Genomic DNA, 17409 nt, shown 5'->3' on the forward strand with positions numbered 1-17409 from the left:
CTCGGTGAGTTGGACAGGATGGGACTCAGAGATCGTTGAACTCGACGAGTCCTGGGGTGACTCGGCGAGTTGGTTCGTATTTTGAGAGCTTCTGAGTTTAAGGACTCGGTGAGTCTACGGGTTGACTCGGCGAGTCGAGTCAACTGGAAGGTTGACTTTGACCAGGACTTTGACTTTAACCAGAGTTGACTTAGTTTGACTTCTAGAGTTCAGTTTGGAACTAAGTGTTTTATTGATATTAGTAGCTCGGGGAGCTAGTGGAGCAGCGGTTCAGAAAGTGGTCGGACAGCAGCCAGAGGGTTATCAGCAAAGTTCAGCAGTGCGAGGTGAGTCTCCTCACTGTTTGTATGGGTCTACGGCCACAATGCCGACCCATTTAGTTTATGTATGGTAGGAAGACCCGGGGGTTAGCCCTAGGCATTATGCATGAAAGACCAGGAGGAGGCTCCTGGCACATAGTATGTTATTATGTATGGTAGGAAGACCCGGGGGTTAGCCCTAGGCATTATGCATGAAAGACCAGGAGGAGGCTCCTGGCACACACTATGTTATTATGTATGGTAGGAAGACTCAGGGGTTAGCCCTAGGCATTATGCATGAAAGACCAGGAGGAGGCTCCTGGCACATAGTATGTTATTATGTATGGTAGGAAGACCCGGGGGTTAGCCCTAGGCAACATGTATGAAAGTCCAGAAGGTGGCTTCTGGCACACTGTATACTATTATGAATGAAAGACCAGGAGGTGGCTCCTGGCACACTGTATGCTGAGTAGCCTAGTAGAGTAGTATGTATAGTTGTCTTTGTGATGCTTGCATGGAAGACCAGGGGTGGCCCTTGGCATTTGTCTGTAAGACCCAGGGAGTGGCCCCAGGCTTGACCAGGAAGACCACGTGCGGCCCGTGGCATAACAGCAAGACTATGTTTGGCACATAGCACCTTAGCAAGACTATGTTTGGCACATAGCACCTTAGCAAGACTATGTTTGGCACATAGCACTTTACTTGATTATGGATATGTTTGTTATGTATGGCTCATGGTTACGTATGGTATGTATGGATCAGTTGGTTTGTATGGTATGTGGTATCTGGGGAACTCACTAAGCTTCGTGCTTACGGTTTTCAGTTTTGGTTTCAGGTATTCAGTTTTTAGAAGAGGAGCTCGGAAGGGTTGCAGTGCACACACCATGGCAAGTTAGCCTGGGATGTTTACTCTGATAATTAAACAAGTGTTTTGGAAATGAAACTATGATTTGTCATATAAACCCTTTTAGTATGTTTGAATGACTTAATGCTATGAATCAGTAATGTTTTTTTAAAAGAAATTTTTGGACTCGAAATTTGGGATGTTACAATGAAAAATAAAAAAAAAGAGAAAATGTGCATAATGACTAACTAAAATGAGACAAAATGAGCTAAAATAAACTAGGAAAAGAAGTAAATAAAATGAAACTATCAGCTAGACTTGTGGCAAAGGTTTTTACTCGAGTATTAGGATTTGACTTTTCTCATACTTTTAGTGCCGTGATCAAGGCTTCTATGGTTCGGTTCTTTATATCTATTACTGTTACAAATCATTGGGTTCTTCATCAACTCGATGTGAAGAATGATTTCTTAAATGGTCATTTATCCGAAACCGTCTTCATGGAACAACCACTCGGGTTTGTTGATCCACAACATCTAAATTATGCATGTCGTCTGAATAAGGCTTTATATGGCCTAAAACAAGCTCCAAGAGCTTAGTCTCAATGCGTAAGCTAATTTTTTCTCAAGCAAGGTTTTCAATGCAGTCAAACTGACACCTCTTTGTCTGTTTTTCAACAAGGATCTTGTTTTTTATATTTTCTCGTCCATGTTGACGACATCATTCTTATCGGGAGTGACGGGACTTCTATTTCTTATTTCATTGAAAGGCTACATCAGGAGTTTGCAATCAAAGACCTTGGCACACTAAATTACTTTTTTGGCCTTGAAGTTACCTATACTTTTGATATATTGTTTCTTAATCAATCTAAATATGCCCATGACGTTATTACCCATGTCACTCTCCTTGATGTTAAGCATGTAGCTACCTCTTGCTACACATGATGTTTTTTTAGCACTGGCACACCTTACTCAGATCCTACACATTATCGATCCATAGTTGGGGCATTACAGTACCTTACCATCACTCGACCAGATTTATCCTATGTTGTAAACAATGCTAGCCAGTTCCTTCGTGCTCCAACAATTGATCATTTTCAGATGGTCAAGCGCATTCTACGATATGTAAAGGGCACCATCTCTCATGGTCTTCATTTTTCTTTCCCTAAATCTGCATCTTTTATTGGCTATTCCGACGCAGATTGGGCACGTTGCATTGAAACACAACGTTCTACCTATGGTTATTCAATTTTCTTTGGAGGTGACCTTGTTTCTTAGAGTGCAAAAAAGCAACCGATGGTCTCTCGCTCAATTTGTGAATCTAAGTATCGTGTCATGGCAAATACCGTTGATGAACTTATTTGGATCACCCATTTCTACGGGATCTTAATGACGTGCCCTCGTTTTTCCCTACTATCTTATGTGACAACTTAAGTGCCATCTTCCATAGCCAAAATCCGGTTGCTCATTGGCGAGCCATGCATATTAAAATTGACTATCGTTTCATCCAGGAACTTGTATCAAATGGCAAACTTCAAACGAGTTTTGTCCCCACCAAACTTCAAGTTGCCGACATCTTCACCAATCCTTTTGTCGGTCCCTTATTTGCACAATTTCGTGACAAGCTTCGTGTTGGTCCACCATCGGTCTTACTTGAGGGGAGATAACTGAATATATTCTCCATGAATATATTATTTGATTTATTCTTTGTAGTGATTCATTGGTTGTATATTCCTTGTACCCTTGTTTCTATTTAACCCCAAAGTGGATAGAATACAAATTACCGCCAACATTATTTCCATCAATATTAACCATGTAAGAAATTAAAACCAAACAAGTAATCGAAATTGCATGGATCATGTTTATCAAGAAAAAAAAATTAAACATTAAATCTGTAATTGTTTTGTAAAATATAAAGACCATTAAAGTAATTTTGCCTTCTTAATTGAAATAAATTAGAGAAAAATATAATAAATTAAAAAGTACAAAGAGACACGAGCCATTACCGCAAAAAAAATCGAAACTTAAATGCATAATCTTAAAAAAGGTTTTTCAAAAACCGGCATAACAAACTCTTGACATCCACATAAACTATTTCTATTATTTACTTGCAAACTATAATCTATAAAAAAGAGACAGTTGAACTAAATAACAAATTATCTTGTATAGGCCCCAATTAAGATTGTTATCCCCATTTCCAAGGTCCAAATATATATTCTGGTCCTTTTATCCGTTTAGGACCTTTTGGTTAATGATTACAAAAAGGCAATTCCTACTAATAAATCTTTATAAACCGATTACAAGTTTTTGACGTATTTAGAATAGTGATAAAACAAAAGAATAATAAAATAAATATATTTTTTAGTAATATATAGTCAAATTTCGTACAAAATTTTAAGGAAAGTTTTTGGAAACATAGAAAGATTTTATATGTATATAATTGCACTTTTTAGGTAACGCGTTATTATTTGTAATGGTTAATGCATTGATAGCTGTCCAAAAGTAATTAGTCAAACACAGTTCGAACAAACAACAAGCTGCAAAACATCAAGATTTACGCGTTCATTAAAACAAAACACTTCGTTTTCATTCTTAAAATCTTACAATTTAGTATTTAATCTAAGTCTCTTCATGGTCTTTTTAATGATATTTTACATAAAAAATTTACACGTACTGACACACACTCATAAACACACACAAACAGTCGGTGCTCTTCTTGCATCTACCATTTTCTTGCATCTACCATCTTACTCTCTCCCACGTTCTAATTATTATAATCTTTGAGTTCTTGATTTTGTCCATGATGGAAGGAAGATTGAATCTTCCCATAACTCAATCACTTGTTTTTTGATTCATAAACTATTATTGATTCTCCCACACAAATCTCAATCTCTAAAACCCCTTTTCGAGAATTGGGGTTTGCAATTTCCGATAGAGTATTATGGGTCAAGATGGTTTCACTGCTCAAAAGAGAGGCGCTTCCACACTACCCACTTCCACCGCCCCCAACGGCGGCTCCCGGAGCAGCCGATCTCTCCTCCGCGGCGGCGGCAACCGTCAGATCCATAAAACGCTTAACAACATCAAGATCACAATTCTCTGTGGTTTAGTTACAATTCTTGTTCTTCGTGGTACAATTGGTTTCGGGTCGCTCTCTTCTGACAATGATGTAGAGAACCAAGCAATTATCGAAGAAACTAATCGGATCCTGGCTGAGATCCGATCCGACAAGGATCCCGATGACCCAGAAGAGAATCTAGATCAAACTACAATCAATCTCAATGACACTTACTCTCTTGGTGCAAAGATCTCGAATTGGGACGAAGAACGAAGTCTGTGGCTCAGTCGAAATCAAGATTTCCCTAATATCGTTAATGGTAAAGCTCGAATCTTGCTTGTTACTGGGTCCCCACCAAGCCCTTGTGATAACGCCATTGGTGATCATTACTTGCTGAAATCGATTAAGAACAAGATTGATTACTGTAGGATTCACGGGATCGAAATTGTGTATAACATGGCTCATTTGGATAAAGAGCTTGCTGGGTATTGGGCGAAACTGCCATTGATTCGCAGGTTGATGCTTTCTCATCCAGAAGTCGAGTGGATTTGGTGGATGGACAGTGACGCATTGTTCACAGATATGGTATTTGAAATTCCATTATCCAAATACAAAGATCATAACATGGTCATCCATGGCTACCCAGATTTGTTATTCAATCAGAAATCATGGATCGCACTCAACACTGGTAGCTTTTTGTTTAGAAATTGTCAATGGTCTTTGGATTTACTCGATGAATGGGCACCAATGGGGCCAAAAGGGCCTGTTCGTGAAGAAGCAGGGAAGATATTGACAGCCAATTTGAAAGGGCGACCTGCATTTGAAGCTGATGATCAATCGGCATTGATATACTTGTTGATTACAAAAACAGAGTGGATGAAGAAAGTTTTTGTTGAAAACTCTTATTTCCTTCATGGGTATTGGGCTGGATTGGTTGATAGATATGAAGAAATGATGGAGAAATATCACCCTGGATTGGGTGATGAAAGATGGCCTTTCGTGACTCATTTTGTGGGGTGTAAGCCTTGTGGAAGCTATGGTGATTACCCAGTTCAAAGGTGTTTGAGTAGCATGGAAAGAGCTTTTAATTTTGCAGATAATCAAGTGCTTAAGTTATATGGATTCAGACACAGGGGACTTTTGAGTCCTAAAATCAAGAGGATCAGAAACGAAAGTGTTACTCCATTGGAGTATGTAGATCAGTTTGATATTCGGCATTCGGCTCAAGGGATAAGCAACTGAATCATGATCAGGTGATAATGTTTTGGTGTTCTTTTTGTGGGTTTTGAGTTTAAACAAGTTTATAGTTTTAATTTATTACTAATGTATTTGATTTGGTTCAAAACAATGTAGAATTCTTTTGTTAAATTTTACTATGAAATCTTCTATAGTTGGAGTAATCCAATCATGAAATTTTAATCATATGTTTGGTATTTCTTTCGTATTCCTTTCTTTCTTCAAGTTCAGGATGTGTTGTTTGTAGCATGCTTCTTAGTTATTTGATTTATTTTAATCGTAATCAAGATCTAAGATTTTGATCTGAATCATATGATCAAATTAGAAGAATCTTTTGGCAAATCACATGTATGGTTCAGTTGATTCTGTGATCATTATGACATGTACTGGATCAGATCTGTTTGTTGTTGATTCTTCCACCGTTAGTTCTTAAGTTATTAAAATTCAACAGCCTTTTAAGGAAAAACATTTCTACAACATGTGGAGCTAAAATGTACTTATGCTTGTACTTGTGTTTACAAATCACAAATCAAAGTCGTGCATAGGACAAATGCAATGTTAGTTTGTCGATAATTTGCCACAACATAATATGTTTATTTGATAAAAGAATATAAATGAGTATAATGGACTTGAAATGCAATGGAGAACATGATCAGACTTGGGGAAAGTTGAAGAAACAAAGCTTCGTTAGCCTACCTGCCAACCTAAGCTGTCTTGACAGCAAGCTGCCTATGGCAACTTGAGCTCAAGTTGTTTAGACAGTTTTCCCTAAAAATGTTTTTCAACAGAAGATTTTGTAATTTACGTCAACCATATCTAATTTTCGAATAGATTAGTATATATACTCATATTTTCTTAAAAAATGTAACAACACGATCCTCACAAATTATCCAAATTGGTTTTCTTGTTGACCCATAGTTGATACAAAAGTTAAACATACACGATCCTTGAGAAATTCAATTTTCCTTAAATATCAAACCCTTGTTTTCGCACCCATTTCAGGACAATTGTATTGATATAACCATGACAGAATATGTGAAAATATGTGAAGGATATGGCTTCACAATATGGAAGTTGGCAAATTTGAAAACAATTTTTGGTATTGGTAGAAAATAATGCATTTTATAGTTAGACATACCCAAAAATGGTGTTTGGGCGGTCACAATAAATTTTTTCTTTTTAAAAATGGTGACTGGACCGCCTCGCAGACCTTCAGTCTATCTAGACCGCTCTCCGAGCCTTCGGCACGTCTGAACCGCCTCGTAGGGCCTTCAGCCTATCCGGACCGCTCGTCGGGCCTTTGGTCTGACTATCATACCCTCATGGGTCTGTAGTCTATCCGGACCGCCCTGGGTATGTTGGCCTTCAGCACAAAGCAGGACCGCCTCAACCCAAACCCACAATCAAACAAACATGTGCACATACATATCATACGCTAGCATATATAACAGTCAAACCGATCTAACAGATCAAATAGCATAGCAACATCCTATAACCAGGATACCGACCTAATCGGTCACTAATATAGCATCATCCTATGCCCAGGATAATGACCTAACCAGGTCACTAACATATGTACAGATAATCATACGGATCTAACAGATCACATAGCATAGCAACATCCTATAACCAGGATACCGACCTAACCAGGTCACTAACATATATACAGATAATCATACGTATCTAACAGATTACATAGCATAACAACATCCTAAAACCAGGATGCAATCATAAAGGGCCGACCTTGGTGCCGTAGACCCTGTTGATATAGTGAGGAGAACTCACCTGGCACTGCTGAAGTCCCGCAGGTACACTCCAGCTGCTAATCGACAGATTCCCGAACTGTCAACATCAAACAATACCCAATTAATAATTGGGTTCCAAGCCCAAAGTCCAACTCACACTCCAAAGGCCCAAAAGTCAAGTAATGGGCCAAAGCCCAATATATGGCCCAATTTTCCAAATTGGGACCAGACCTCTACATGGTATTTCCTTAAGGCCCATCCAATTATTCCAGTCCAATTCCCATGGCCCAATATCACATAATCATAAAGGTCCAATTATGGCCCAATTTTCCAAATTGTGCCCAAGTCCTCACATGGGCCTTATCCTAAAACCCATACAATTATTTAGTCCATTTACTTATTCTTGGAAAGCCCATTAATAGTCCAATCACCAAAACCCAAAAGAAAGGCCCAACACAAAGCCCAATTGGAATTAGGGTTTCACATAAAATGGTGATTAGGGTTAAGTTTCCTACTTAACCCATTAAGGACTTAATCCTCTAAGGACTTAATCCATTAAGTCCAATATTGCTTAGATTAATCTTTGCCAATGATTTTTATTTAATATCTCAAGTTATTAAATAATTCCCGTGTGTCCCGGTTAATTCCCCAAATTAGGGTTTTGTTGGCATTAGGGTTTTCCAAACCCTAATTAGGGTTTCCAACCCAAATGCTAGCCCATTTATCAATTTGTTGGGCTTCTAGGTCAATTAGGGCTTTATTGGGCCTATTAGGCCCACTAGAATATCATTAAGCCCATTAGGGTTTTATTTGGGTCAATTAGGGTCCATTAGAGCTTACAAGGCCCATTAGGGCTTCATTGGGCCTATTAGGGTTTCAAGCACCCCAAGCGATTCAAACTCAACAAGGCAAGCACACCGCCACCCGACACGGCGGCCGGTGGCGGCAGGAGGCGGCAGCCACCACCTCACGGTGGTGGTTAGGGTTTCTTTTCATTATACTTTTTGCTAATTACACCTTACAATGTGTTAACCCAAAATAAATACACACTAACTAACATACACACAGCCAAGGTGGCACATGGTGGCAGCCACCACCTCACGGTGGTGGTGGTGGCTGTCCTTGATTTTCCAGCCAACAGCTACACACACGACACCAACTATAGCAAAAACAAACACCCACACACTTCTTGCTTGAAGACGGATCCTTCCATCGATCTAGCGGCGTAAGGCGGCATATTGCGATGACAGCCACCATGGTCGGCTACCATGGTGGTTCTCCACGACCCTACTCGATAGAACTTCCCCCACAGCGCTCCCACGTCGCACACGAGCCTTGAACCAAACCATCATTCACCGGTGATAGCAGGAAACGCCATGAGTTCCTCCACCCACAAGGCGGCAGGCGACAGGATAAATAGAAGATGAAGAATAACGGCGATTGGAGCGTCAATGGCATCGGATGGCGACATGGGCGTCGGCGAGTGCGTATTCGCCGTTTCAGCGCACAGGGCAGCAATCCCGACAGTAGAGAGGTGCGAGGTGGTCTTTGCCGGTGGAGGATACAACAGTGAACGGCAGAAAATACGACCCAAGGCTGGCCTCTTCCGATCGTCAACTGTCAAGGCTCCCTAAAGGCAGCCTTCATCTTCAGAGGCGGTGGCATAGCGTTCGATGGTGCAAGGTGATGACGAAGGAGCTGGAGGTGGCGGCCGGATGGAGGGGGTATAAGGTGGAGTTGCGGCTGTTCTTCGCTACGGTTAGGGTTCACTGTGGTGACGGGTTTAATACCCCATGCCCCATACAAGTTTATCCCATATTAACAGGATCAGTCCCTCCTTCCCCCGATTCTTTCAAAACTAATCCAAATGTTACCGTTTCTACCCTGACTCCAGAAACTTCTTTCAAATTAAACCCGCAATTTACCCAACAGCCCCTCTTTTTACAATATCTTTCCAATATAGGTCCAAAATTTACTCTTTTAACCCCAACCATTCAAGACCCTTTCAAATTAAGTCCAATGTTATTCTTTAATCCCCGAAACTAACATTCCAATAATTATTAATTGATCTTGGACTATAATAGTATGAAATAATCATAATAACTACTTCCCGGGGTTCCTGATTTATTATTTAATTATTCTATTTAAACGGGATGTTACAATTCTCCCCCACTTAAATTTGATTTCGTCCTCGAAATCGTTTCTTCTCATTCCTTACACGCCGAACAACTTGCACTACAATCCCGAGCTTCACCCTAGCCTTTCCAAGGCAACCGTAACCAACCCTCACAGGGTTCCAAGACCTGAAAATAAACAAATCCCTTGCAATATGATCACATTTACTCAATCCGAAATCTGAAGTCTCGAGATGGTCTGGCTCCCTGACAGACTGCCCACACTGGATCATTTTCGAATGCATTGCACTTAGCTCCCAACTGGCTACTCAACTTCTGATAACCTGAGGTTCCCACTAGAAAACAAAATCACAAATCCCACACTGCTAACTATGATCCTTTAGTTCCCGAACCACATACATATAATAACCGGCTCATAAGCACAAATACTCATACCTGGCCCAATTAGCCTCGGGCTGGAATACCAGGCATGCCTACGACGGGTATAGTCGTCCCTAGGATGGAATACCCTCGTATCACACACATGTTTGGTCCAATCAACCCTCGGGTTGGAATACCAAACACGTTAGGTCCAGTCAATCGTACGGTCCGGTCATCCTCATGATGGAATACCCTAGATTGGAATACCACTATATCCATAACTCGGGTCTAACCCATAAATTGAAATCCAAGGACCGATCCTTGCATCTCATCCAAAAATCCTCTGATTCGCCACAACCGAGTAACACTCATCTGAAATACCGGGTTCCGGCCCGGTCGCGGAGCTAAAGGTCTCCCACGTAGTTGCCTCACATGACTTCCGAACGAAATCCTTCCCTAGAACTAGTTGCCACTAGTTATCATGCCACTGCGACTCTAACAACCTCCTGATCCAACCGATCGAATCCATGCGTCGTATCCCGTCGTTACCAAATCCATGGCTAAAAGCAATTGCTACATGACCAATGGTAGCCTTACATCACAAGAAACCCTAAGTAATCCATTTCTTCCTTGATCTCATAATTGTAGTGACGTTCCTACAGTCTTACCACTGGCTTAATCAGGTCTAATCCCTCTGGGAAAACCCATAAACCCATCCGTGGATTTTCATGTCCTCACTGCTACACCCGAACTAGTGGTTACTACTGTCCCTACCACATCCTAACAACGCGCTCATGCTACCTACCAACCCCGTGAATGCTGCGGCTACACCCACAGACTTGCATCACTCTAGCACTATCTGCTAACCTGGTGAATGCTACAGCGACACCCGCAGTCTTACAACACTTATCACACTATCTGCCAACCTGGTGAATGCTACGGCTACACCCGCAGACTTACAACACTTCCCATACTACCTGATCGCTAGTGAATGCTATGGCTACCCCCGTAGTCTTACAACACTTTCCATACTACCCGATCGCTAGTGAATGCTACGGCTACCCCCGCAGTCTTACAACACTTTCCATACCGGTCGAACATGCACTCGACCTAACACACAACTGAACTTAATTCATGGCTAGAATCCCAACCTGATCCCCAAATTCTGCTATCAAGCACCAAGAAGACGCGATTCCAATGCTGGGGGGGTCTTACCGAACTCCCAACTCACACAACACTCTAACCAAATAGCCACTAGGGTTGTCTTCCTTCCTGAAAATGATGCGAAACATATCCCAGTTTCAAAGACGATCCTGCTTCTGCATTCTGGGACGATTCTCCCCTACTTAGATTCAACTAAGTCTTCACAATAAATGAAAATTTGATAATTCCCAATCCTTCTCACTTTCCAACGATCGATCTGATTACAACCATACCTTTCCAACTAGTACTCCTTTACTAGCCCACCCCAAATGATCACATGCTTCTAATAACTAGATGAACACTTCCTAAATCCTAGGGAAACCAACGGTCCCTTATGCTCGAATCATCCCACACCCAAATCTCGAAGTCCAAAGATAGATGCTCCAACTAGTGTCTCAACAACGAGCTACTCCCCTTGGCGCTTTCCTCCGCCAATTAATAACGGTTACTAAAACCACTGAATCCTGACAATGCTGAATAACCATCCTGTGGGACCCTGTCCGCAGACCTCCCTCATAATACCCTTCTTCCAAAGGTGCTCCAACAAGTCTCCCGCTCTCGGGCTCTAGAAATCATTCCATTCAGGGTTCGCACCCTGACTCACTCACGCGCTCAAAAGTCCACAACTGAAATGCAGTAGCTGAAGCAACCCCTGTCCTAAACCGGGCTACAAACTAACCCCAAGACATAGTCTACAATCCCAAAAGTGAAATAGGTCGCACCATCAATCCTTACCGCCTGATACAAGAGATCCAAGGCAAACCGGACCTCATATTTACTCATGCCACGTCGACCCACCTACGCTCACCGGCGCTGAAATACTGTCGCCAATCCCTGCGACTAACTGAACCGAGCTGGAACACAACCTGATCTTGGGGTCCCAAGTCTGCTCACTCCTTCGAGCTCGAAAACTGAAAGGACACAATCCTGGCCCTAGAAAATGATATCCCAATCCATCAATTAACCATTCTACTTCTAGCTGCCAAACCCCCAGCTGAACATAATCATCACTCCCTTCTGGAGTTCTCGCATCTCGCATTCCGGCCTCAAGCAAAACCCCCGAAGCCTCAAATCCAGGAACTCCTATGCTAGCCACTCCCGCTCAACCCGCGAAATGTAATGAGTATAGAACATCTCCCTGATCCCAAGTAACTGCAGCCCTCGACTCATCAGAATATGTCACAGTAACAAGTCTCGGTACTGGAAAGCTCGACCAACTCCTCCCCCTGCCGTTTCAGCAATGGCTGCATAACGCTCGTCAGAATACTCAACCATGGCGGTCCTGATAGACCTAATCATCTCCGGAATCTGTCCCCGAACAATCTCGATCACCTCCTCCCGAATGATCTCCTTGACACGATCCTCTGACAATACTGGCCTATCCTGGCTGCCAGCTCCCGATCCTGATCCGGATCCGGTCTCAAAACGTCTCGTAACCATCATTCTGCTAATACACCAGATAGATCTCGTATAGTCCATATAATAACGGGGAAAAAACTCCCAACTAAACCCCAGGGGTTGTGACTTCCTTGCTACGCGTATGGGTCCTGTGCTTTCAGTAGTACGGGCCCATACTACCTTCCACACCTACCCATATTTGTCTCAAGTATCACCACAACACCCTAACAACACACATAAATATAGCGAGCGCTTAATCCTCACTCCTAGAGGAATGCTAAATATCTCGTAACTTGCCTCCCGGTCTCACACAACTCACCCATTCATGAAACTTCCACCAACCCTGCAACACTAGTGTATACTAGCCATACATAACGCTGGACCCTATAGAGTTTCGAATATCCAATCCTACCCTAAGCTCCCAATCAAACAAGAACAGAACATAAGGCCAAATCAAACATTCTCGGGCTATAAGATCTTAATTATGTATAACCGTGATGCATACACTAAGCAACTACAGTAATGATGTCAATCTCATATAAAGGAAACCCTAGGCTAGCAGGCATCATGTAATCAGGCAATTCTATTATCCAATTCCTGAACATCCCTAGCCTAGCACTAGCATGCTGTTCTAACAGATCAAATAGCATAGCAACATCCTATAACCAGAACAAATATCATATCAATACAAATACAGAACGACATGCATAATGAGCCTTCAGGCTGACTGGACCGCCTCGCAGGCCTTCAGTCTATCTGGACCGCTCTCCAAGCCTTCGACACGTCTGGACCGCCTCGTAGGGCCTTCAGCCTATCCGGACTGCTCGCCGGGCCTTCCGTCTGACTATCATACCCTCCTGGGTCTGTAGTCTATCCAGACCGCCCTGGGAATGTTGGCCTTCAGCACAAAGCAGGACCGCCTCAACCCAAACCCCCAATCAAACAAACATGTGCACATACATATCATACGCTAGCATATATAACAGTCAACCGATCTAACAGATCAAATAGCATAGCAACATCCTATAACCAGGATACCGACCTAACCGGTCACTAATATATCATCATCCTATGCCCAGGATACTGACCTAACCAGGTCACTAACATATGTACAGATAATCATACGGATCTAACAGATCACATAGCATAGCAACATCCTATAACTAGGATACCGACCTAACCAGGTCACTAACATATATACAGATAATCATACGTATCTAACACATTACATAGCATTGCAACATCCTAAAACCAGGATGCAATCATAAAGGGCCGGCCTTGGTGCCGTAGACCCTGTTGATATAGTGAGGAGAACTCACCTGGCACTGCTGAAGTCCCGCAGGTACACTCTAGCTGCTGATTGACAGATTCCCGAACTGTCAACATCAAACAATACCTAATTAATAATTGTGTTCCAAGCCCAAAGTCCAACTCACACTGTAAAGGCCCAAAAGTCAAGTAATGGGCCAACGCCCAATATATGCCCAGACTTCTACATGGTATTTCCTTAAGGCCCATCCAATTATTCCAGTCCAATTCCCATGACCAAATATCACATAATCATAAAGGTCCAATTATGGCCCAATTTTCCAAATTGGGCCCAAGTCCTCACATGGGCCTTATCCTAAAACCCATACAATTATTTAGTCCATTTACTTATTCTTGGAAAGCCCATTAATAGTCCAATCACCAAAACCCAAAAGAAAGGCCCAACACAAAGCCCAATTGAAATTAGGGTTTCACATAAAATGATGATTAGGGTTAAGTTTCCAACTTAACCCATTAAGGACTTAATCCTCTAAGGACTTAATCCATTAAGTCCAATATTGCTTAGATTAATCTTTGCCAATGATTTTTATATAATATCTCAAGTTATTAAATAATTCCCGTGTGTCCCGGTTAATTCCCCAAATTAGGGTTTTGTTGGCATTAGGGTTTTCTAAACCCTAATTAGGGTTTCCAACCCAAATGCTAGCCCATTTATCAATTTGTTGGGCTTTTAGGTCAATTAGGGCTTTATTGGGCCTATTAGGCCCACTAGAATATCATTAAGCCCATTAGGATTTTATTTGGGTCAATTAGGGTCCATTAGAGCTTACAAGGCCCATTAGGGCTTCATTGGGACTATTAGGGTTTCAAGCACCCCAAGCGATTCAAACTCAAAAAGGCAAGCACACCGCCACCCGACACGGCGGCCGGTGGCGGCAGCCACCACCTCACGGTGGTGGTTAGGGTTTCTTTTCATTATACTTTTTGCTAATTACACCTTACAATGTGTTAACCCAAAATAAACACACACTAACTAACATACACACTCAGCCAAGGTGGCACATGGTGGCAGCCACCACCTCACGGTGGTGGTGGTGGCTGTCCTTGATTTTCCAGCCAACAACTACACACACGACACCAACTATAGCAAAAACAAACACCCACACACTTCTTTCTTGAAGACGGATCCTTACATCAATCTAGCGGCGTACGGCGGCATATTGCGATGACAGCCACCATGGCCGGCTGCCATGGTGGTTCTCCACGACCCTACTCGACAAAACTTCCCCTACAGCGCACCCACGTCGCACACGAGCCTTGAACCAAACCATCATTCACCGGTGATAGCAGGAAACGCCATGAGTTCCTCCACCCACAAGGCGGCAGGTGACAGGATAAATAGAAGATGAAGAATAGCGGCGATTGGAGCGTCAATGGCATCGGATGGCGGCATGGGCGTCGGCGAGTGCGTATTCGCCGTTTCAGCGCACAGGGCAGCAATCCCGACAGTAGAGAGGTGCGAGGTGGTCTTTGCCGGTGGAGGATACAACAGTGAACGGCAGAAAATACGACCTAAGGCTGGCCTCTTCCGATCGTCAACTGTCACGGCTCCCTAAAGGCAGCCTTCATCTTCGGAGGCGGTGGCATAGCGTTTGATTGTGCAAGGTGACGACGAAGGAGCTGGAGGTGGCGGCCGGATGGAGGGGGGTATAAGGTGGAGTTGCGGCTGTTCTTCGCTACGGTTAGGGTTCACTGTGGTGACGGGTTTAATACCCCATGCCCCATACAAGTTTATCCCATATTAACAGGATCAGTCCCTCCTTCCCTCGATTCTTTCAAAACTAATCCAAATGTTACCGTTTCTACCCTGACTCCAGAAACTCCTTTCAAATTAAACCCGCAATTTACCCAACAACCCCTCCTTTTACAATATCTTTCCAATATAGGTCCAAAATTTACTCTTTTAACCCCAACCATTCAAGACCCTTTCAAATTAAGTCCAATATTATTCTTTAATCCCCGAAACTAACATTCCAATAATTATTAATTGATCTTGGACTATAATAGTATGAAATAATCATAATAATTACTTCCCCGGGTTCCTGATTTATTATTTATTTATTCTATTTAAACGGGATGTTACACCTTCAATGCAAAGCTGGTCCACCCCGACCTTCAGCATAAAGTTGGTCCGCTCATTTTTCCTTCAGTATAAAGCTAGTCTGCCTCGAGTATCTTGGCCTACAACATCAAATTGGACCACCGTTAACTCAACACATAATATGTCGACATATATATATATATATATATATATATATATATATATATATATATATATATATATATATATATAGATATATATATATATATATATATATATATATATATATATATGTATATATATATATATATATATATATATATATATATATATATATATATATATATATATATATATATATATATAACAGACAAGCAAACAAGCAATCCACATCAACAACAATAGACTAATCTAATCTATTTACTTAACTGCATACTACAGTATAACCACATCCTAACATATCGAGAACACATATTGTAATATGTAATACATAGTATAGTGAGAAAACTCACCTCAAAGATAAATCGGAAATAACAGCTACATGCGGAAAACATAAAGGTCAGCCTCACGGACCACCTAGATATTAAATCCAGGTCAAATATCAGCCACCGACCCAAAACCCTAAAATTTGACGCAAGGTCAAACTTAGTCAAAAAGTCAACCTAATGGTTAACAGACGCCCTACGCCCCGATTGGGCGTACAACGCCCACTACGGGACAAAATACTCGGGCTCAACACTAAAACATACACGTTTCATATTTCTTAGAGGGTCCCCGACGTTTGGCACTGTCAACTCACCTGAAGTTGTGAAGATTTTATGTCACCTTTTCAAGACTAAAGCTCCAGCTCCAACTCTAAACATCAAAAGATCACATGGTGGTAATTTTCCTAATGTGTGTTATAATTTAAATAATTCTTATTATAGGGCAAGATGCAAAAGAAAGAAGAAGTCGAGTCACACAATTCCAAAGATGGTATGGATTCCAAAGAAGCCATTTTCAGAATCAAAGAAGATAAAGCAAGCGTGGGTTATCAAAGGAACATGTACCCAATCTGATGTGAAGTCAACCAAAGAAGCTAAAGAGGTGCACTGGAAACCAAAAGCCTAAACAAAAGAAGAAATGTATTCAAAAACTGATGCATGGTGTTTGTGTAGGTATAATTCAGAATATGGAAAGCTTGTAATGGAGTCAAATTAGGATGTTTTTTTTGGTCAACAAGTTTAGAGTTTGGGTAGTAGGTCATGTTTTTTAGTTTCCTATAAATAGGTGTATTATTTGCTTTTCCTTTTTTGATAAACTTGAGATTAAGCAGAAAAGTTCTCCTTGCTTCTTCTTATTTTTTCCCTGCACGTTTTTTCCTTGCTGTCACTTTTCCTTGTTTGTTTTTTTGCTTTCTTCCAGCTTTGTTCTTGATTTATAACATCAAATTAAAGAGAGTAAACCTTCACTGTTTAAGAAGTTTAAACCAACATTTGGTATCAGAGCGAATCTGGTGCGATGTCGAAAAAATAAGGATCAGTTACTCTTTAATACCCAATGCTGTCTAAGACAAATTACGCACCATGGTCTGTTAAGATGAAGATTTATATGCAAGCCCAAAAGGTGTGGGAAGCTATAGAGCCGAAGAACCCATAAAATCCGGTAGGTGTGAAGAGAGACAAGATGGCAATTGTTGCCATCTACCAAACAATTCTGGAGGAGGTTCTATTGACGATTGCGGAGAAGTAAACGGCAAAGGAAGCTTGGGAAACACCTTAAGACG

At 41.6% G+C, this 17409-nt stretch overlaps 1 protein-coding gene across 1 annotated transcript; it reads left to right on the forward strand.

The window, feature by feature from the left end:
• Positions 1–3739: 3739 nt before the first annotated feature.
• On the forward strand, positions 3740–5619 carry LOC145108217 (putative xyloglucan 6-xylosyltransferase 3). Its single transcript, XM_079045227.1, has one exon. The coding sequence runs from the start codon at positions 4081–4083 to the stop codon at positions 5437–5439; it is 1359 nt and encodes a 452-aa protein (XP_078901353.1). The 5' UTR covers positions 3740–4080; the 3' UTR covers positions 5440–5619.
• The last annotated feature ends 11790 nt before the right edge of the window (positions 5620–17409 follow it).

The sequence above is a fragment of the Lactuca virosa genome, chromosome 4 (assembly GCF_052849685.1).
Source record: "Lactuca virosa cultivar CGN04683 chromosome 4, Lactuca_virosa_CGN04683_v6, whole genome shotgun sequence".
NCBI lineage: Eukaryota > Viridiplantae > Streptophyta > Magnoliopsida > Asterales > Asteraceae > Lactuca > Lactuca virosa.